This window comes from Gymnoscopelus microlampas (assembly GCF_963454915.1).
Source record: "Gymnoscopelus microlampas genome assembly, chromosome: 7".
In the NCBI taxonomy this organism is placed as follows: Eukaryota; Metazoa; Chordata; class Actinopteri; order Myctophiformes; family Myctophidae; genus Gymnoscopelus; species Gymnoscopelus microlampas.
The window spans coordinates 41700418-41721165 of record NC_139944.1 but is presented as its reverse complement, the minus strand read 5'-3'; the positions used below and the strand labels follow the sequence as shown (position 1 = coordinate 41721165).

At 41.3% G+C, this 20748-nt stretch overlaps 3 protein-coding genes across 5 annotated transcripts in view; 2 read left to right on the top strand and 1 right to left on the bottom strand.

Moving 5' to 3' along the window:
• dennd6a (DENN/MADD domain containing 6A) overlaps positions 1 to 20748 on the bottom strand; it is a 252356-nt gene that overhangs the window by 224994 nt on the left and 6614 nt on the right. The window contains exons 5-19 of one of the 2 annotated variants that reach the window (XR_014601198.1): positions 20493 to 20573; positions 20242 to 20347; positions 19974 to 20053; positions 19820 to 19879; positions 19570 to 19625; positions 18478 to 18600; positions 17767 to 17862; positions 17513 to 17607; positions 17208 to 17273; positions 17024 to 17088; positions 16631 to 16720; positions 15262 to 15425; positions 14503 to 14605; positions 13732 to 13806; positions 12677 to 13577 (exon numbers count right to left, since the gene is read on the bottom strand). Coding sequence is in view for 1 of the 2 variants with exons in the window: in XM_084063085.1 (XP_083919211.1) it covers positions 13446 to 13577; positions 13732 to 13806; positions 14503 to 14605; positions 15262 to 15425; positions 16631 to 16720; positions 17024 to 17088; positions 17208 to 17273; positions 17513 to 17607; positions 17767 to 17862; positions 18478 to 18600; positions 19570 to 19625; positions 19820 to 19879; positions 19974 to 20053; positions 20242 to 20347; positions 20493 to 20573 (1392 nt within the window). In the remaining variant the exon portion in view is untranslated. Of the gene's footprint in view, positions 1 to 10068; positions 13578 to 13731; positions 13807 to 14502; positions 14606 to 15261; positions 15426 to 16630; positions 16721 to 17023; positions 17089 to 17207; positions 17274 to 17512; positions 17608 to 17766; positions 17863 to 18477; positions 18601 to 19569; positions 19626 to 19819; positions 19880 to 19973; positions 20054 to 20241; positions 20348 to 20492; positions 20574 to 20748 lie in introns of those variants that run through there. The other variant, XM_084063085.1, reaches the window with a different exon arrangement.
• Positions 1652 to 4368, top strand: LOC311049503 (uncharacterized protein). Of its 2 annotated transcripts, XM_084063109.1 has the most exons (6): positions 1652 to 1882; positions 2117 to 2443; positions 2986 to 3263; positions 3460 to 3587; positions 3762 to 3974; positions 4103 to 4368. In XM_084063109.1, the coding sequence occupies exons 1-6, from the start codon at positions 1807 to 1809 to the stop codon at positions 4125 to 4127; spliced, it is 1047 nt and encodes a 348-aa protein (XP_083919235.1). In that variant the 5' UTR covers positions 1652 to 1806; the 3' UTR covers positions 4128 to 4368. The 2 variants fall into 2 exon arrangements, with proteins under 2 accessions (XP_083919235.1, XP_083919236.1); XM_084063110.1 differs by having other exon boundaries at positions 3762 to 4368.
• On the top strand, positions 7524 to 9301 carry LOC311049493 (E3 ubiquitin-protein ligase TRIM39-like). Its single transcript, XM_084063094.1, has 2 exons — positions 7524 to 7652; positions 7762 to 9301. The coding sequence occupies exon 2, from the start codon at positions 7911 to 7913 to the stop codon at positions 9141 to 9143; it is 1233 nt and encodes a 410-aa protein (XP_083919220.1). The 5' UTR covers positions 7524 to 7652; positions 7762 to 7910; the 3' UTR covers positions 9144 to 9301.

Below are 20748 nucleotides of genomic sequence, written 5' to 3'. Positions count from 1 at the left end.
TTGTGAATATAAAAAAAAAACTCCAAACTTTTGACTGTTCTAGTTGGGCCCCTCTTAACATCAGTGAGCATAATTCATGACTGCAATATCCTGTGGCACTGACATTTGGTGCAAATTCACGATTAGGTGGGCATAACAAGCATTTTTTTGTATTCAACACCCAAACTGTTTTAGAACACTGGTTCTCAAAGTGGGGTCTGGGGACCCCCAGGGGTCCTTGAGGGGGTTCCAGGGGGTCCCCAGCAAAATTAGTTAGTTTAAACACTTAAGCCCTTATTTTATGGTCATTTGAAAATGCCAGATCTACAATCTAGCAACGCATCGCGTCGTGGCACGTTGTGAGTTAATAGATCTATTCGAAAAATGTTGACACATCTTGACAAATATTTTCTTAAGCGGGTCCTTAGTTGGCACAAAATATTTTCAAATGGGGGTCTGCGGCCAAATACATACAGTATCAATTTGGGTACCTTGACATGAAAATGTTTGAGAACCACTGCTTTAGAGAAAACATTATTACATATTATGAGTCCTTGGCTGCATCTAAGAACCCACAATCCTCCTCTGCTTGGCCCCTTCATTGCCGCTTGTGGCTATTATGTTTTGAACGTCACATTTATCTTCACGTCCAAATAAGTGGTTTTAACAAGAGTAATTCTGTCTCTTCTGTCCTTTCCTCTGCTCACCTGCGTCCCACTTGGATAACTGGGTTAATAATTGGACTTGTATAAAACCTGTATGAGGCTCTTTTCCAAGTCCCAAATAAAAGCAAAGCTGTACTTAGGGCGTATACATGGGCAACTGGCGGCCCAGGGGTCATATACATGCGGACCCCACCTTCACTTAATGCGGCCCACGGGTCAATATCCGAGAACTGATTCCAATGCGGTTCCAATTCCAAACATGCAAGTTTACATGATCCGTTTTTATTACAGTCCACTGTATTAAATTATATTGTTTTATGTCCAATGTATTTGTATTTAAGTTAATAAAATGTATATAAGCATTACTAAATGCATTTGAAATAAAACATAATGTTTCACTGAATAATAATTGTGAATATACCCTTTATATACACATGTGTGACTATTATGGTCTATTTGAGTGATGGGGTTTACAGTATACTACTGGTGAGAGTGCAGATACCCAATGTGGCCCTCTGGAGTGAGTGTGGAAATGTTGTAGCCCTGTATATCATTTTTATTTACACCTCATGTGTAAGCCTAGTCCAGGCCTATTTCAGACCAAAGCACACTTCTGGTTGGCTGCTGCTTTGTCTCACCGCATAGCAACAGCGGGGAAGGCGATAGTCATTCCTCGCCATAAACAATGCATGAGAATGTTTATTTTAATCTTTCACTAGATTGTGTTCTGGCTTGGAACTAATGTTGCGTACTTTAAGTTCCTATTTATCGGTTAAAATAAAGTTATATTATTATTAAACTCTTAGTGTTTTGCCAATTATTTGGGGGTCCACTTGCAATATCCTCATGGCCCATGGCACACTGGGGAATCGCTGATTTAGATAATACATCAGTATTATATTTGATGATCTGGGGGGCGGGTGGAGTGTTTACTGGAAGTGATACATACCACTGTTGTGAACAGAACAGAAACGAAACCTAGTGCCCGTGACACTGATATTTCCGGACACGGAAGAGAGTGAAGATAAACAAGTGAAGCTTGTTTTGACAGACGACAGACAAGGAGCAGCCTGCACACAGACGGACAGAGAAGTAGACAGAGAAATACATATAGATACAGATAGAGTTTCCTGACGAGCTCTGCTGGACAGCACTAAGGACCATGAGGCCAAACAGACCAGCTGTCTTCTACATTCTCAATATGATTCTGATGGTGGAGTCTATGACATCTGGACCTGGTAGGTAGACAGACACACGCACACGCACACACACATAGATACCGGCAAACACACACACACATTCAGTACACTTAGGCAAACGCACACGCACGCACACGCACACACACACACACACACACACACACACACACACACACACACACACACACACACACACACACACACACACACTCAAAGTTAAGGCTGGAAGCATTAAACCTTATTCAATTATTTTCTTCAATCTATCCTGTCCAGTCTATCCAGGTACAAACTTGCGAGGCCAGATGTTTACTCTGTCACGGTATGATGGAGGAGTCTCCCTCTACCCTCCCTCTACTCCTTATACCACCTCCTACTCGCCATGGAAGACAACAACTCCAGGAACCACATCACCCCCATGGGAAACAACCGCACCAGGAACCACATCACCCCCATGGAAGACAACAACTCCAGGAACCACATCACCCCCATGGGAAACAACCACACCAGGAACCACATCACCCCCATGGAAGACAACAACTCCAGGGACCACAGCACCCACAACCACAACACCAGTACCAACCACAGCGTCTCCTAGAGGAGGTGAGTTTGGTCTGATATGTTCTGTTCTTCTTATGAATTAGAACAGCCTGTTTAATTTCCTGCTATTCCAGCTTCAGTCATTTAGCGGAAGCTCTTACTGATTTACTAATCTAATGTAATCTAATGGACCAGTAGATCACACTAATATAATCTAATGGTGCATGTATGTATGGGGATTCATGTGGCTGTACTGGTATACCTGTGGCTGTACTGGTATACCTGTGGCTGTACTGGTATACCTGTGAATGTACTGGTATACCTGTGGCTGTACTGGGATTCTTTCTGGCAGGTGCCAGGAACCAGTGTTGCCTCCAAGACACTCTGCTAGTTGTTCATATTATGTCACGTTAAACACACAGAATGCAACTGAATATATTAGGCTGCATTGTAGAACACAACATTAATCACTCTGGAAGAATATTAATATGTTATTATTTCATGTTATGCTGACAAAAGACTAAACCAAGTAAAGCTAAACGAAATTCAACTAAACTACACTAAACTCTCCTACTGACTCTGTGATTCTTCTGATGTGTGTGTAGGTGTGTCTGTGTGCGTGCGTTACATGGCTGAAGATGACTGCCAGATCTTCACCCTCAGTGATGGATACTCTCGTATGGTCCTGTCACAAGATACTGGTGGGTTCACGCTGACTCTATACGGCAGTCAACTGGCCTTCTTCGGGTCCTTTAGGCAGCTCTGGCCATCCGTCAGTGATGGCCTCTGGACCAGCGTGTGTGTCACTGTGGATAGCAGGAAGGGCGTGGCCCAGGTGTTTAGAGGAGGGACTATGAGCATCAGGAGGAGACTGCAAACGCAGGTGAGCAGAGGAGAGAGAGGACAAGAGAAAGAGACAGAATTACTCTTGTTACATTACAACATTCAAACAAGCCTTTCTCTCTCCTCTTCTCTGTGTGTGTGTGTGTGTGTGTGTGTGTGTGTGTGTGTGTGTGTGTGTGTGTGTGTGTGTGTGTGTGTGTGTGTGTGTGTGTGTGTGTGTGTGTGTGTGTGTTTAGTTTGAGTGGACAGGTGCTCCTGTAATTGACATCAGTAACATTGATGGTCAGCTGACTGATGTCCAGGTGTGGAATTCCAGTCTGTCCAACAATGATGTCTTCTTCTACATGACCTATTCTTACTATGGGTATGTCCCCGTGTGTGCGTGCGTGTTCATTCAGTAGCCTACACACAGCACCTCATAAAGCTCAAGTCAAATGACTCTTTGTGTGTGTGTGTGTGTGTGTGTGTGTGTGTGTGTGTGTGTGTGTGTGTGTGTGTGTGTGTGTGTGTGTGTGTGTGTGTGTGTGTGTGTTTTCAGGGATTACCGTGGTTCTGTCCTCACCTGGTTCGACATCAGCTACTCTCTCAGTGGAAACTCACTATTGGAGAAGGCTTATGAGATACAGGGACCAATCAGCCAGAGGACAGACCAACCAATCAGAGGACATGCCAGGGAGTCTGCAGGACTGATTGAGAAGAGAAGGAAAAAGGTTTTCAGAAAGCAAGGACGGAAAGACAGGAAAAGAGAATGGCTTTAGACTTCAGAGAAAGAGAAGGAGATTGAGAAACAGCCCGATGCAGGGAGGAAGAGAGGGACGTTAGTAGAATGAGGGAAAAGGGCAGAAGTGAGGGATGGAAATAGAGCAAAGACCTGATAAGGTCCTCTCTTGTCTTTGTTCTATGAAATGTTACAATGTCAAATAAAAATCATCCATTTACATTTAGATTAAAAAAATATATGCTTACATTTAAAATATAAGTGGTCAAAGTGTTTTAGTTTCTGACAATAAATAACAACATTCATTCCTTGATGTGTTCCGTTGATGAGCATAATTTATGGGGTCAAATTTCTGATCCTGTCTGTTACTGTAAATCAATTATCTCACTGCTCTGATGTCTACAATAAAACATATTCAAATTTAAAATGAGTTTTCTGTTTTAAAGTCAGATATCTTAAATTGAATGGAAATGAACAAATTGAATGAGCTGATTGAATGAGAAGCAAGAAGAGAAATAAGCCTATTTCACCTGACAGAAATCAGGAAAAAGAAAGGTTGTTGTTGTTGCAGTCCTCACTGATGACACCCACTCACCGTGTGTGCGTGCGTGCGCAGAAGAAAAAGCACTGGGTTTTACATGACCCGTTATCAGTTTGGTAACATAAACAATGACATCATAGGGTGTGACATAGATGAGTTTCCGGGCAAAGGTGGACTCCTTGGATTGGATGAGAGTGATGATGATACGTCGACGTCAGATGAGGATGATGATGGTAGATGATGAAGGTGACCCGCGCCTGTGTCTGGGTCAACACTTTGACCTCGGCTTTTGACCCGTCACTGGTCAGTGGTCACTCAGTGGCACTGAAAGAGTGGTTATCGTATCGGAGGGACAGAGATGAAGTGTTCTTAAAACAGTTCTTAACTAGAAATATTGACATAACTCGAGGAGCCGACAGATAGCAACAAAAAGCCTGTAGCTAGTTTGACCTTGCATAGAGAGAGAATAGGAGACTAGAGGAGCATATTAAACATGACCAATATGACACCATTATTAGTGTGGTTGCCCAACAGGGCAACCAGACTATAGTACTCTATACTCTTTATTTATTTATAGATAAACTTTTTTCAAACCGCATCTCCTCCCACAGTTTTTATCCCCTAATGTTGTGCCATATATCAAAATGACCGTCTTGAACGGGAATCGTGCGCTTGTGATATTAATTTAATTAGTGCATTAAATGTCCCCATCCACTTTAATGTAAAAGTGAAAAAACTCAAATTCAAGTATTTTTTTCTCAGAAACTGTAAGAGCTAGAGTTACCAGATTTGGAGAGAAGGTTCATAATTTAGTCCGAAATTATTTAAAAAAATATCACACCATTCGGCCTCATGGTGGCGCTATAACAGCCCCCTTTACGTTTTGGCCTGTAACTCTTGAACCGTAGGTCCTAAAATCAAAATTTCTTTTCACCTGGATTCCTTGGGTCACTACGCATCTCCCCATATAGGCCACGCCCATTTGCGTCAGGATAGATTTTTTGATATTGATTTATTAGTGCATTAAATTTCCCCATCCACTTTAATGGGAATTGCAAAAACTCCCATTCAAGTATTTTTTTCTCAGAAACCGTAAGAGCTACAGTTACCACATTTGGAGGGGAGGTTAATAGTTTTTTGCAAAATTATTAAGAAAATAATCACACCAGTCGGCCACATGGTGGCGCTATAACAGCCCACTTTACCTTTTGGCCTATAACTCTTGAACCGTAGGTCGTAAAAGCAAAATTTATTTTTCCCTGGATTCCTTGGGTCACGACGCATCTCCCCATATAGGCCACGCCCATTTGCGTCAGGATAGATTTTCCGCCATTTTGAATTTTCTTCAAAACACACTTTTTGCTCCTTTTCCTCAACTTTTTTTTCCAAATCTCACAAAAATCGGTACACGTGATCTATGGACCCATACGATAAACCTATCCAAGCGGCATTTTGATAGTCCGTACCGTTCGTCCGTAAATGGCTTCCAAAGTTAGCGGGAGGGGCCCGTTTCACCAAAAATGGCAAAAATCACAAACGAAACGTCCAATCGATCCCAGATTTGAATCACATGTCGAGGGTGGTTTACTCAACGAGTCCCCAAAAGCATTTCCACTTTGACCCATAGGGGGCGCCACAAATGCGCAAAATGTCACCGTTTGATGCAAAAACATGATTTTTGGGGGGGTCAGTCCCTTCAAAATGAAACGCAAGCGATCTCAGGAGTGACGTGACAATGTGATTGGCGCAGTCTCCGACGGTATCCCTCCCGGCGTATTGCTCGAGTCCCGACCGGCGTCGGCGCAACCACACTTTGCAATTGCCAATTGCGACGCGTCTAGTCTCAATTTGACATTTAAGCAGGTTATGACACTATACAAATTATTATTATCAAGAATAACTCTATCAGCTTATGTAAGGCCTGTCTGCAGGAATAGTGGAGAGAGAAGAAAATAAAGGAATGTCCAGTTTTTAAGAAATGATTCCCAACGTAAACTTGACTCTGACGAACGTGTGTGAGATCTTCATACAGCAGGAATGTTAGAGAGTTTCAGGAATTCAGAGAACTTCAACAGGGTCTGAGGTTCTCTGCAATTTGCATGCTAATAAACTCAAACTCATCTGTGTGTGTCAACAGCCAGTCTGTGTTGTGTATCGACATAAAATACACACCAAACACAGATTCAGACCCTTTAAGAAAACTGGACTGGATCACAGAGGATGTTCAGTAATCACAGAAACTCTTACAGGGGAAAGTTGAGGTATTTTATACAATTAAGAGAAACAAAAGGAAGAGGAGGCCAGGATGGATGCACAGATGGAGGAAGATGAGCAGAAGAGTCAGATTATGAAGAAGATTGAGGGGCTGTGAAAAGAGACACCAACCCTTTCACACAATCAGCGCCATAAAGGGGGAACTGAGAGCTGATCACATGTCATTACTGCACGACTACAAGTTCACAGTAAAAAGAGTCCAATGTGCAGTGCTATAACCACAGCTGGCCTCAGCAGCACTGTGATAGATGTGGCCAAATTACCTGTTGTGTCTGGTACAAGATGAAGGACATGTCTCCTACACTCCTGTGATTCTGGGCCCCAACACTGACCATCCAGAATTCATAAATAAATGACTGGTGTGTACCTTTACACCTTGTAAATAAACCACAAGGTGTGAGGTAGACTATGACCCCTGCTGCAAAACCCAAGTGTGATAAAATGCAATAAAACAGTCTGTCTTTGTGCTACAAAGGATAAGGTCCATACAATAATCAATGCAATGGGCACTGTCCTTTTCTCAGAAGAACTGAGAAATAGAGTGACAGAGAGAAAGTAGGAGATAGAGAAAAAGAGACACACTAGTAGGGAATGAGAAAAAGGCAGAAAGTGCGAGGGAAAGATATGAATTAAAAAATAACTACCGTAATCTATTCAGCCGATTGCCATAAAGAGAACAAAGCTCCGCCCCATACCTGGTGATTCATCTGAGAGAAACAGGAAACAGAGAGGTTAATGTTATACCTCACTGACAATACAGTGCACACACAGACACAAAGCAAGAGATTCACCTTCAGACCAAAAGGGAATTAGGGAACTTAATCTTCTGCTGTCGACTCTGTCAGCTGAATGAGACATTTACAAGAACCAGGATTCAAAGTGAACATGAACTTCAGGTAACTTTCTAAAGGAGAGGCTGTTACCGGGACCGACTGGCTGTATTACTGTGTTGACAAGTGGTACGTATAGCATCACTCAAAATGGCTTCCTTGGTGTCTTTTTCAGAAGAGGAGTTTTCCTGTCCTGTGTGTTGTGATGTCTTTAAACAGCCTGTTGTCCTGACATGTAGCCACAGCTTCTGTAAGGCCTGTCTGCAGGAATGGTGGGGAGAGAAGAAAATAAAGGAATGTCCTGTTTGTAGGAAAATATCAGCAATGGAACCGGCCATAAACCTGGCTCTGAAGAACCTGTGTGAGACCTTCTTACAGGAGAGAAGTCCGAGAGCTTTAGAGAGAGCTTCAACAGGGTCTGAGGATATTTGCAATCTGCACGCCGAGAAGCTCAAACTCTTCTGTGTGGACGATCAACAGCCGGTCTGTGTCGTGTGTCGAGTTTCTAAAAACCACACCAGCCACAGATTCAGACCCATCGATGAAGCTGCACTGGATCACAAGGAGGATGTTCAGAAATCACTGAAGCTCTTACGGGAGAAACTGGTGGTCTTTAATACAGTTAAAACTAACTGGGAACAAACAGGAGAACACATTAAGGTCCAGGCACAGCACACAGAGCAACAGATTAATAAACTGTTTCAGAAGATTCATCACTTTCTTCAAGAGAAAGAGGAGACCAGGGTCAATGCACTGAGGAAGGAAGAGAAGCAGAAGAGTCAGATGATAAAGGATAAGATTGATCAACTGAACAAAGATATAGGAACCCTTTCACATACAATCAAAGCCCTGGACGAGGAGCTGAGAGCTGAACACATCGCATTCCTGCACAACTACAAGGCCACAGTGAAAAGAGTCCCGCTCACTCCACAGGACCCACAGCAGGTCTCAGGGGCATTGATAGACATGGCCAAACACCTGGGCAATCTGACCTTCAGCGTCTGGGACAAGATGAAAGACATTGTCACCTACACTCCTGTGATTCTGGACCCCAACATTGCCCATCCAGTATACATCCTATCTGATGATCTGACCACTTGTAGACGTGGAGAGAGACAGCAGCTTCCTGACAATCCAGAGAGATTTGACCACTTCGGAAATGTCTTGGGTTCTGAGGGGTTTAACTCAGGGATTCACAGGTGGGACGTTGAGGTTGGAAACAATACAGAGTGGGAACTGGGCGTGTTAGCAAAGTCGTACCCGAGGAAGGGAGACGGAGGGGGTCCATACTGGCGAATAGAGTTATATGAAGGCCTATACACAGCAGAGTCCTTACTCGGACCAACCACTGATCTCTCAGTGAAGCAGAGACCCCGGAGGATCAGAGTCCAGCTGGACTGGAGCAGAGGACAGCTGTCATTCTGTGATTCTGATACTAACACACACATACACACCTTCACCCACACTTTCACTGACAAACTGTTTCCATACATGTACACTGCTCATACTTCCCCACTGAAGATATTACCAGGGAAGGTCTCTGTAATTCCGGAATAGCACAATGATGAAGATGATTGAATGGTTGATAAGACTGATCGAAAACTATAACAGTAATTCTTGTAATGCATAGTATACAGAATACAGTATATATAGCATACTGTAATGTACAGTATATGTAATTTGGCAGAAATGGGTTTATTTTGTATAACCAGTGTAATATCGAATGTTTATTTGGTATGATCAGTGTCATATGAAATGTTTGGTTTTCCTTTTTTGCTATTAGTGTCATACAAATCAATCAAATTGAAGACCAAATTGTAAATTGCTGATTTTGAGCTTCACTTTTCTAATTAAATTTGGCATTTGGGTGATTACACAGTGATTACAGTACAATGATTGTACTCTGTGTATCATCATCATTCATTTAAAATGTGTAACATATAAATATACTATGTACATGTGTATACCATATAAGAACAAAAAGTTTAAGAGAGAGCGACAGTATATTTAGTTAAATTCTTTGTTCTGTGCTCAATATGAAAGTCTAGGGTGTCAAATAAATGACATGTGAGGTAAACTATGATCCCTGCAGGAAATCAAAGTGTGTTCAAATGCAATAAAACAATCAGCCTTTGCTCCACAAAGGAGGAAGTCCATACAATAATCAATGCAATGGACTTTGTCATGTTAGTGGATAGTGTCATGTTTGTCTTCATTAACCCTGGCATTCCCATATTGGGAAAGATTTTCAAATATGTTCCACTTGTTTAACCATCCTACAAGACAATTATGCTACTTTGTAAAATTCTTCAATGACCTCTCTCCAAATCTGTTTGTCGATCATAGTATAGCAGTAGTAGTAGCTGTAATAATAGGTATCTTAAGTTATAGTAATTATAGTAGTAGCAGTATACAGTATTATCCCTCCACGCTGTCACTGTAGACTCTGTATAGTTCAAAGAATAGAAGTAAAATCTAGACGTCATTTCCATATCTTGTTTAATTCGACACCCATTGACATAGTAAAATAATTATAGTACATCATTGTATCTGGGCCACAATTTCATTTCACAATATTATGTACAAAATCATTGTTAGTAGAGTGGAATAAGAGAATAGCCCTCCATATAAAATTCAAACCTGTTACAATAAGGAGGATTTTTACAAATATAAAACTTAAGATGGTTGCTCAACAACCAGAGAATGTCACAGGTTTTACAACCAGTAGAATTTCCCCCAAAATGTTTCCAAATTAATTATGAGACATCAGAAAAATATCTGAAATGTGATGGTTTCAACCATAAAATGATCGGAAAATGTTGTCTCTGAAGTAAATTAAACCAACGGTGAAAACACCAGAAACCTTTGCTATAAATAATCTTCCATTTAATGTACATGTAATTGTCACTTCGACATGTACTTTTTTGTATTTAACTATTAACTTATTGCTGTCAGTACTTAGTAATATTACTGACTTGTAGGAGTCCAAACTAGTTTGGGAATTTGGTCTGTGTGCGTCTTTATGAGGTAATGTTCGTTCACATTTCTCATTCTTTTTTTATTTCACTCAACTCTGTGAAGTTCATAATTATTGTCATTTGACACCGGCTATACTGCTGTGCTTTCTTGTCTCAAGGCAACAGTCATCACACAAGGCGCACAATGGTATGGTCATTGTTAAAGATTCTATGAGGTTTTCCAGGTGACCACATGTACCCCCCTTTAAGCTTGTGACACATTTCAGGTCCTCAATCCATATTTTGACAAACATGCTTGCTCCACAGTCTATGCATGAAGAGGAAAAGTCTTTGCAGTCTTTGGTTATGTTGCCATTTTGTTGTAGTGTTCTCTGTAATGCTTAATTTATACTCTGTCGCTCAGCAAGAATAGTACATCTACAATTTTCGGTATGTGAGACGAAGTACGACGAAGTATAAATCAGGCTTAAGGCACCGCCATGTTATGAAGCTAGCCCATTATATAATGCATTGCTTTCTGTGGAGGATCAACCAACACTGTGCTACTTGCAGCGGTGGTCGCCATTCCTGTGACATGGATGACCAAGTATATGCATGTATATTTATCCTAAGCAAACCCAATATTTGTTTCCCCCCCAAGTAGCCAGCCTACAGGCTCTCAATCTTGTAGATTTTTTGTTCTTCTTCCGACATTCCCAAAATAGGGTGGGCAGGGTTAATGTGGTTTACACACAGTTTGATTCTAAACATCTAACTAGCTGTAAGTTAGTCTACCCTGAAGATGGCATGTTGCCAAAATATGACAGTGTATTAAATAAAACAATAAATAAAATACTTTTTGTAATGAAAGAAATATGTTACCTTCCTTCATTTGATTTAACCTATGGACTGAGTTTGCAATGGGGGGGGCACTCCTCAATTGAATCAAGATGATATACAATCTAGCAGCCAGTTTTCATTCACAGGTCCTGTTCTATTTTATTCTATGAATCCCGTTTGTAGAACCACAGTGTCATGATAAAATGCCTTAAATTATGGGAACTTATTTTACCTTATATTGGAATAGCCAAATCTCAAATAAAATGCCCTAGACCAAAATAATAAATATAATACTGACAAAGCCCAAGACCGTTTCTAACAGAATCCATGAACACAGGGTAGGTCAGTGATTATAGACTGCATTGAAATAAATGATCAACTATTAAGTAGATTGAGACTTTGAAGATGTTTTCTGTGGTCAAATACATTTGTCACTTAAAGATGGATGAAAAAACAACACTGGAAGTATAGATTAGCTATCAATATTGTTAAAAGAAAATTCTATATAAGAATCCTAACATTTTGCACGTTAGCTCATTATTTCCCGTCTCCCTCAGAGTTCAAAAAGTACCAGTAATCTTGTGTAAGTGGAGTTATATAGAGAACAGTACAGACAGTGTATCATTTGGTTACATTTGTACACTCTCTGAGTTACAAAAGGATAAATTAACTCTGAGGATTTTACTGTGTACTGTATACAGTGGTGACCATGTTACATGGTAGAGGTCCCTCATTGTGCATTGATCCTGCATTAGTAGAGTATATCACCACTGCAGTCAATTAATAGTTGAACATTACTGTCAGAGTAGATCAGCAGTAAGTCTTGTGACAATAAAATAAGACAAGTTATTGGAAATCAAAAGTTAACTGAACATTTCAGGACATTATTTCCAACATCTTCCGTATCCGTTATTGCCAGTTGTGATAGGATACAGTAAGATCACCTTACCCACATGCCAGGATCTGTTTGGCTCCTGAGAACAGCTGCAGGATATCTGCCAATAGAATAGCCACAAACTTCTCACAGGGTAAAATACATGAAAGTTAATTTTAACGGTGATGTTGCCAGGTTACTAGGTAGAGCTGGTGCTTTACGGTGTTTGAGTTCAATAAGTCCAAAAAGCAATACTTATTGTATATTAATAAAATGAAGCACTTCTTGGTCCAGACATTCAACAAAAGGTTTATGTTGCATGCGTGTGAGATAGCCGAAATAATGTTGGTGGTGGTTGTCGTCGTAGTTGTAGTGTGTGCACAGGTGTGGTGAAGTGCACTTCTTAAAGAAAGCCAAACCTAATCATTTAAACCAGGTTGAGTTAGGCTGGACTGGAGCTGCCCTATTGTCAAGTTCAAAGTAAAAAAATAAATTAATTTAAAAAGCTTTTTTTTCCTAAGAGTTAAAGGTCATGGGTCAGAGCCAAGGGGTCTACTTGTGTGGCTAAAAACAAAAACAACTAAAATTCTGCGGTTGACACATGGACCCCTGCTGGTCTAGGGTAAGATCCCAGTCTTCCCTCCCTACACAGTCTCTCTCTCACCTTTTTTACTGTATGCCTCTTACGGTTTCCCTCTCAGCTCTTGTACCGTCTGTCTCAGTAAAGACAAAATACAACGGTGATTAAACAGTCCATAGTCCCTTGAAACCGTTTGCACCTTGATTAAAATGGTATCAATCAGGTTTCAAATTATTGACTGATCTTCAGATATAACATATCTGTGTCACCTGCTTATTATTGACAAAGACAGATAACAATTCTGTCCCACTGTCAGTAGCCCTGGTGTAAAGTTATTAATGTTAAGCTGAAATACCGGACGATAGGCTCCATCCACATGACAGAAGCCAACAGTGCATTCTGCATGAGTCTACATCACACTGGAGAAGAGAGCCGGACGCTGGGTTATCCTTGGGTCCAGTGTGGAGACGTATCACCAAATGTGGAGCCAAATTGGGTCGCCAAAGGAAAAAGGCCTGTTGAGATACATTTCATCTCCTAATGGGGACCACAGTCAATTCAGACCCATGAAAGGAATGCTGGTCTACAAGGGGTCTAGGGTTCAGGGGTCATGGTGTGGGTGGTTTGTGCAGGATGCCCTGCAGGTCCTCAGGTAAAGCCTGAATGACGGTCTCGATGTGAGCCTGCAGCTTCGCCACTGTCCCTGGTTGCACCGGGAGCTGTTCTCTCTCTGCCTGGCTCTGGAGACACAATAACACTCGTATTAACATACAGTCTATTGTCTTCTATTGATTCTATTGTGTCTGTTGTGTTTCCATTGGGTTTCTGTTGTGTTTTACTGGTGTTTCTGTTGAGTTTCTATTGAGTATAATGCACAGACAGGTTCATACTGACCAGTTTGTCTTTGAGTTTCAGCACCAAGTCCACAGTCTCTACTTCTGTATGTCTCTGCACCCTCTGTTGTAAGTCCTGCACACACACAAGCATACAATATATTCTAACTCATCAATTCTGTTGTACTACATTAATCTCAAATTTAGTTTCTTTTAGGATTAGGGTTTACTCAAGTGTGACACCTACAGATCTGGTCTGTAGGTGTCGCACTTGGTAAATAAAAGAATCTCCGTCTGGTGGACATATTTTCTGGCCAAAATGTGTCTTTTACACACACAGGGTGGGATTCTGAGAGGCTTCCCACCACAGAGAACAGGCTTTCAGCATCATAAAACTGCCTTTCTTTCCGTGAGTAGCGTAATTATATTCTTTATTTTTACTACAGTTTTAGACATCACATTTTGCAGTATATGGGATATACACATTTCCTGGTAGAGCATTAGAGAGAACTTGCCAATGCTCTGGACCAGAGCCATCTTCTTCTCACCCCTCTCTTCCCCTCCATTCCCCCTGCAATGCTCTCATTTTACCTTCTCTTCCTCTCATCCCTCCCTCGCTATCCATCTTCTCCCACTCACTCTCTTCCTCCCTCCCTCTTCCTCTCCATCGGTTTCTCGCTTTACTCCCCTTTTCTCCTTCACCCCTCTCTTCGTTTTCATCTATGTCACTTCGTCTCATCTCTTCCTCATCTGTCTCTCTTCCACTCATCCCTTCCCCATCCTCTCATTCCTCCTCCATCCCTCTGTCGTCCTGTCATCCCTCTCTCCTCACCTCTTCACAGAGGGCCTCCAGGTGTAAAGCCTCTAATTTTTGAGTCATTTCTCTCCGTCTGTTTCTGAACCAGCCATCAAAGTTAGGAGACTTCAGGAACTGCCTGCGCACGCACACACACACACACACACACACACACACACAGAGAGAAAACATTAGACCACAATCATTTTGCTCTTCAATAATAGCACCGTTTCTGTTTATCTTTTTAGTATGATGTGTACATACAATCATATCTAGTGTGTGTGGTGATGATTGGATTGGACAGATTGGTGGTAGCATTCCTTCGGACAGACAGCTATCACTGGATCCAGACACAGAAGGTACCATTTGCAATCAGGAGAAGGCTCTGCCACTTGTGTCCTCTGTTATTTTATATACGACGTGTGCTGCTATATGAACATAATTAAAAGCAGTAAAATAAATACATATGTGTATTGTGTGTATTTCAAGGTTTAAATGCGTTTGTTTATTATTGTCAAAAGTGACAATAAAATCCTGAAAGATTGCTGCTATTTGTTTCAAAAAGCTTTATACCCGTGCCAACATGTATATAACGTTGGAATGTGACATAGCTCTGTTTAACACAATGCTGTACCCCCTCCAACTGTACATACTTTCCCCATTGTGTGTGTGTGTGTGTGTGTATGTATGTATGTATGTATGTGTGTATGTATGTATGTATGTATGTATGTGTGTGTATGTGTATGTGTGTGTGTGTGTGTGTGTGTGTGTGTGTGTGTGTGTGTGCGTGCGTACCTGTACAGTCCTATCCAGTCTCCCTTCAGTCTAGATGTGAGTTGCGGTCCAGCTTTCTCTAGAGTTTTCATGAAGTCTTCCTGTCTGAAGGCTCTGATTTGAGGAGGACTCTTCCATGGACATATACTCTTCTGGAGGGGCATCAGACTGGCTACATACCGCTCCTACACACACACACACACACACACACACACAAACAAACACACACACACACACAGATAAGACGGCCTGCATTGGTACTTCAAGTCAGTGGAAAGTCCAAGCCTTGTCATGGAGAAAGGGGGGCATTTGCCAGGTGTGAAATGGTGTCATTTAACACCAGGGTGGCAATTCAGTGGAGACAAATCAGGCACGAAAAGTGGGGAAAAACATTTACAGGGAAAGATCAGGGAAGTGTGAAGAGGTCGGCTTTCTCATCTGTATTGCCAAGTACATTTACATGAATCCTGAATTTGTCCTTTAGATTTAACCCATCCCACCCAGCTGCAAAGGTACAGGCTACCATTCATTTGCTACGGAAACCAGCGACATGAAGCATACAAACAAAGCGATGCCCGACGTTCGTAGCGGGTACAAAATCTACAATCCAAGTTGAGCTGGCTTCAACTGCAGCAACAAGAGCTACAAAACGACCATTTGCTGCTATGGTCAGAGCAAGCAGAGAGCGAAGCGGCAAGAACAATAAATAATGATAGACGTCTTTGTTTATAGTATCATCCCAGTGGTTAACATAGCGAGCTAGCGCTGCCTGGTAAAGTAGATATATCGATATGTTGTAGTACTCATTTGTTACAAACCTGGTAGCCCCAATTGAAACCTGAAGTGTCACCATGCATTTATTTAAAATCCCGGTGGTCCCGAATGTTTGACTGATACAACTCTGGTCCATTCAGATCGACCACTCTCTGTAGCTATTGGCTCATTTGGCTGAGGTTGAACGGTCAGTGGCTTTTTCCCCACCACAAGATGGCATTATGGCACTATGTTATCTTTGACTCTGTCCAACCTGGGGGACTTGTATTCATTTTAACCACTTAAAACCCTATACTTAATCGACTGTAGGCCACTATATTAAATTGACCACATTCCCAAGTTACACAAATGTTTGTATTCTGTTAGTTCTTAGAAGGATTTAAATCATATTGCAATCAGTGCTTCTCAACTGAACCCTATAGACTTATCCTAAAATGATCCCATTCGATCATTGCTGATGAATGAATCAGTTCAAAAACAACATTTTGGACACAAAGAAAAAGTAGGTAAATTTGTGTGAAAGGGGTATCAGTTTTTGGCTTCTGTGTGCTTCACTGATGCAGAGTAGTAAGTGGAGTTCTGGGAATTCTGAGTGAGATTTTTCAATGGCTGTTACCAGTGGGATGATGAAGCTCTGAGTCAGTTCCAGGAAGTAACGTCTGAGAATTGCATTCTGTGCTGCTGAGGGCCTCTTCTGCTGCATACCCTGAGAAAGAGAACATCAATACTCATTAATAAATACAATTTAAAAAATATTACAATGATCAATAATGTATCAAATATAACCACCTCAACAGAGGTGATACCAAAACATTTACCAGGTACTAGGTAATACGTTTGCCCAATGGCAAACCAAAAAAGGCGAGTAGAGTCGAGTTAAGCCGATTACGGTACCTTGGGCCCCATTTTCGGTGGTGCCTTACTTCCTATATCCATCCAGTTATAGCATGGCTAATTCTAACAATAGAAGGAAGACTGTATGTGTGTGAGTGTTAGAGTTAGATTGTACCTTCTGAAGCTGTTTGATAATATCCTCATCCTTGTTCACGAAGGGCTTGTACGCTGTGTACACACCTAGAGTAACACACACACACACAAAACTGTGGGGTCAGTATTTGGTACAGGCTAAAAGACACATTAGAGCAAACAGGAAGGAAAGAGAGACAGACAGAAAACCAGCAGTAGAGTGATACCTGGTTTGGAGTCGAGAGTCTTCAAGTTTTTAAGTTTCTTTACTTTCGTCTGCTTGGTCATCTCTCCTAACAGACAGACAGGTAGATACAGTTAGACAGTTAGGGAGACAGACAGACAGATGGAAGACAGAAAATAGTTACAGACAGTGACAGACAGACAGATGGAAGACAGAAAATAGTTAAACTCCAACTATTAACTAATTACAATATTACAAATATTACTACTGCTGCTAATATTTAATAATTACTGCTGTACTACTACAAATAATAAAACTACTGTACTAGTACTGATAATAAATATCTACCCGAGTGCGTCATGTCTCCAATGCGTATGATGTGTGGCCAATGCTGGAGGGTTTTAGCAAAGAACGGATTGGTCACTCCTAGAATAACAGATGGACTAACAGACAGAAAGAGAAAAGGAGAGAATAAGAGAGGGAGAGAATGAGCAAGAAAAGAAAGTTAAAAAAACATACACGTATATTTATTGTTCAATAAAATACATGATTTTCAGTGGAATAGACATTTATAATCTGGTTGTAAGGTGTATGTTACTTACGGTGCCTGCGTTCTGGTTGTATATTCTTTAAACTCACTATCATGGATGGTGAAGTACGGTCTGAAATCACTACAGTATCTCAGAGGAGAGATGCAGCTACACACACACACACACACACACACACACACACACACAGTATTACTACATATAATGTACCAACCTGGACTAACTCTGTCTATTTGTCTCTGGTACAACCTGGACTAACTCTGTCTATATGTATCAGATACAACCTGGACTAACTGTCTATATGTCTCTGGTGCAACCTGGACTAACTCTGTATATATGCATCAGGTACAACCTGGACTAACTCTGTCTATATGTATCAGGTACAACCTGGACTAACTCTGTCTATATGCATCAGGTACAACCTGGACTAACTCTGTCTATATGTATCAGGTACAACCTGGACTAACTCTGTCTATATGTATCAGGTACAACCTGGACTAACTCTGTCTATATGTATCAGGTACAACCTGGACTAAATCAGTCCAGGTTGTACATGATACATCTAGACAAACTGTCTATATGTATCAGGTACAACCTAGACTAACTGTCTTTATCTCTGTACCTGAATTGTGTTGCTTCTTCACAATTGCTTTTATCTGATGAAGGTTTGCACCTTTCCTCAAGTGGCTCTGAGCACATCATGTCTCTGGTGCAACCTGGATTAACTCTGTGTGTCTGGTTCTGACCACACCCCCTCCTGCTCACCTGACCAATGCCAGCACAGTATCTGAGGACTCTGCCGGTGATGGCGCCATGACGACAAGTGCCTCCCCTAGCAACACGAGCTCCCACAACATCTGGATATGGAAAAAGACTGGACAGAAACATCTGGACACACACAGAACATGACAGCACGTATGTCTCAGTCAGTAACCTTTATGAAAATGAAAATTCCAGTACTGACAAAACACAGCAGAATAGAATGGAATTTAAGAACGGAGACAATATTTACTTAATTATCCACAAATGTTATATGTCTGGTGTTGTTTTACTGTGCTAGAATCCAAAGAGAGATTCGGTTGTCATGGCAGCCACAACCTCAACAGGCTGTAAACAGAAGCACTGCAGTACCACAGTCAGACTGCAGAGGGTAGCAAACTAAAGTTATAATGGATCCATTGAGCTGTGTTTAACACAACAGATACCATTACTACTACTACTACTACACCACCAACTGTATTTTTACTACTACTAATACTAATAATAATAATAATAATAGTGCTATACTACCGTTAGTGCTACATCCATTACTCATGGTATTAATTATAATACTAATAGTGCTACTTCCACTGTTACTGGATAAGAGCATCTGCTAAATGCTTACATTGTAAACTGACACTACTATTAGCAACCTATAGCTACCAATACTACTAGGGGAAAAAAAACAAGATGGCCAGAGTACCGGTAAGTAACTAAAAGTGTTCACTATTGGGGCATGGATGGCAGCAGGAGCTTCATTCACAAAGACTTGCTATAGTTTCAAAAGGAACAGTGACTAAAGTAACTTCTGCATTTTGATGTATGGGAAAGTAATCTGTAAATAGGGATGGAAACTGTGGTCGAAACTGCACTTTAGATGACTGTGATGCTTGTGCATTTATTGTAAGGTGTAAGGGAAAAAAATAAGAACAGCTCTTCCCCAGGTGACTGAGAATGTCAATGCAGGATGCATTAAAAACCTTCTCTTGTGTTGTGTGAACCAACACCTCTTGTGAGAAATATCAGGGTCCAGCAGCCTGGCCAGCATGAATTAAAAAACATCATATTGGAGATTTGTATTAAATAAACAGTTCTCACCTGAACAGGTCAACCTCATGGATGGTAGGAAGGACGATAGACACCAAGCTATCAGTCTGGAAGAGGAGAGGTCATTGAATAACTTCTACAATAACTGGTGTGTGTGTTTGAAATATTTATTTATGTGGCCATAAGTAAATATTTCAAATGAGTGTGTGTGTGTGTGTGTGTGTGTGTGTGTGTGTGTGTGTGTGTGTGTGTGTGTGTGTGTGTGTGCGCGCGCATATGCATGCATGTGTGTTGTAATCACCTGTGACGACTGGACTAGTTGTGACGTTCCTGGTTTGTCGTAACAGGTAGGGGTTCGAATCTGCAAATACAAAACCCAACACATGACATCAACCAGCTGTTTATCTTAGATAATAGAGAGTGAGAGTGCATGAGAGAGAGAGCATGAGTCTTACCTTGATAACTATGCCCATTATGGGAAGGGTTAGGACACGACCAGGATGGGGCGTTGGCCAACGGTCAATGTCGTTACAGGCTGTCAATCAAAAACCACACCAAGATAAACAACCAAATACCAATACATTTCAAATACATGTATTAGAGAGACAGACAGGAAAAGAGACAGAAGGGAAGACAGACATACAGGTAGAACAAAGGCAGGAGGAGATGAGAGAGACGGACAGACTGGCTTCTACACACACACACACACACACACACACTGACCAGCCTCTAGACAGGGTTCCAGCTTCTCAAAGTATTCTGGAGCCATGATCTTCAACAGACAGTGGAAGAACGTCACATAGGGCAACCGACTTATCAACACCAGAGACTAAGAGAGAGAAAGAGAGAGAGGAGAGATGGAACCAATCTAGTTAATTGTTTCAGTGTTCAACAGAGTATTATTATTCATAATAATATTGAACGCTTAAGGCGGTTTGTAAATTACAAGTATAACTATATTTCATCATACCAACCTTTTGGAAGTATCCTCTTTTCAGAGTCTTGTCTCTCACTTGACGAAAATACACATACCCATAGTAATGGCCCTGGTCTCTCTGGAACACATACACACCACACATCATCATCACAGCATGCATTTTATGTTTCATAACAGACTTTACAGTCTTTCTAATAGTACCTGGGTGTCTGTATTAAAGGGCTGCAAGCCTGTCTATTCCTGACGGTACAATGACACACTGAACTTTTTAGTTTTTATAAAATGGGCTTGAG

What these genes read in the sequence shown, in the direction of transcription:
- LOC311049493 (XM_084063094.1), top strand. Translation starts at nt 7,911, where the DNA reads ATGGAACCGGCCATAAACCTGGCTCTGAAGAACCTGTGTGAGACCTTC.
- LOC311049503 (XM_084063109.1), top strand. Translation starts at nt 1,807, where the DNA reads ATGAGGCCAAACAGACCAGCTGTCTTCTACATTCTCAATATGATTCTG. An exon ending in GGAGGAGACTGCAAACGCAG is followed by an intron (nt 3,264 to 3,459) that starts GTGAGCAGAGGA and finishes GTGTGTGTTTAG; the next exon opens with TTTGAGTGGACAGGTGCTCC. An exon ending in AAAGACAGGAAAAGAGAATG is followed by an intron (nt 3,975 to 4,102) that starts GCTTTAGACTTC and finishes AGACCTGATAAG; the next exon opens with GTCCTCTCTTGTCTTTGTTC.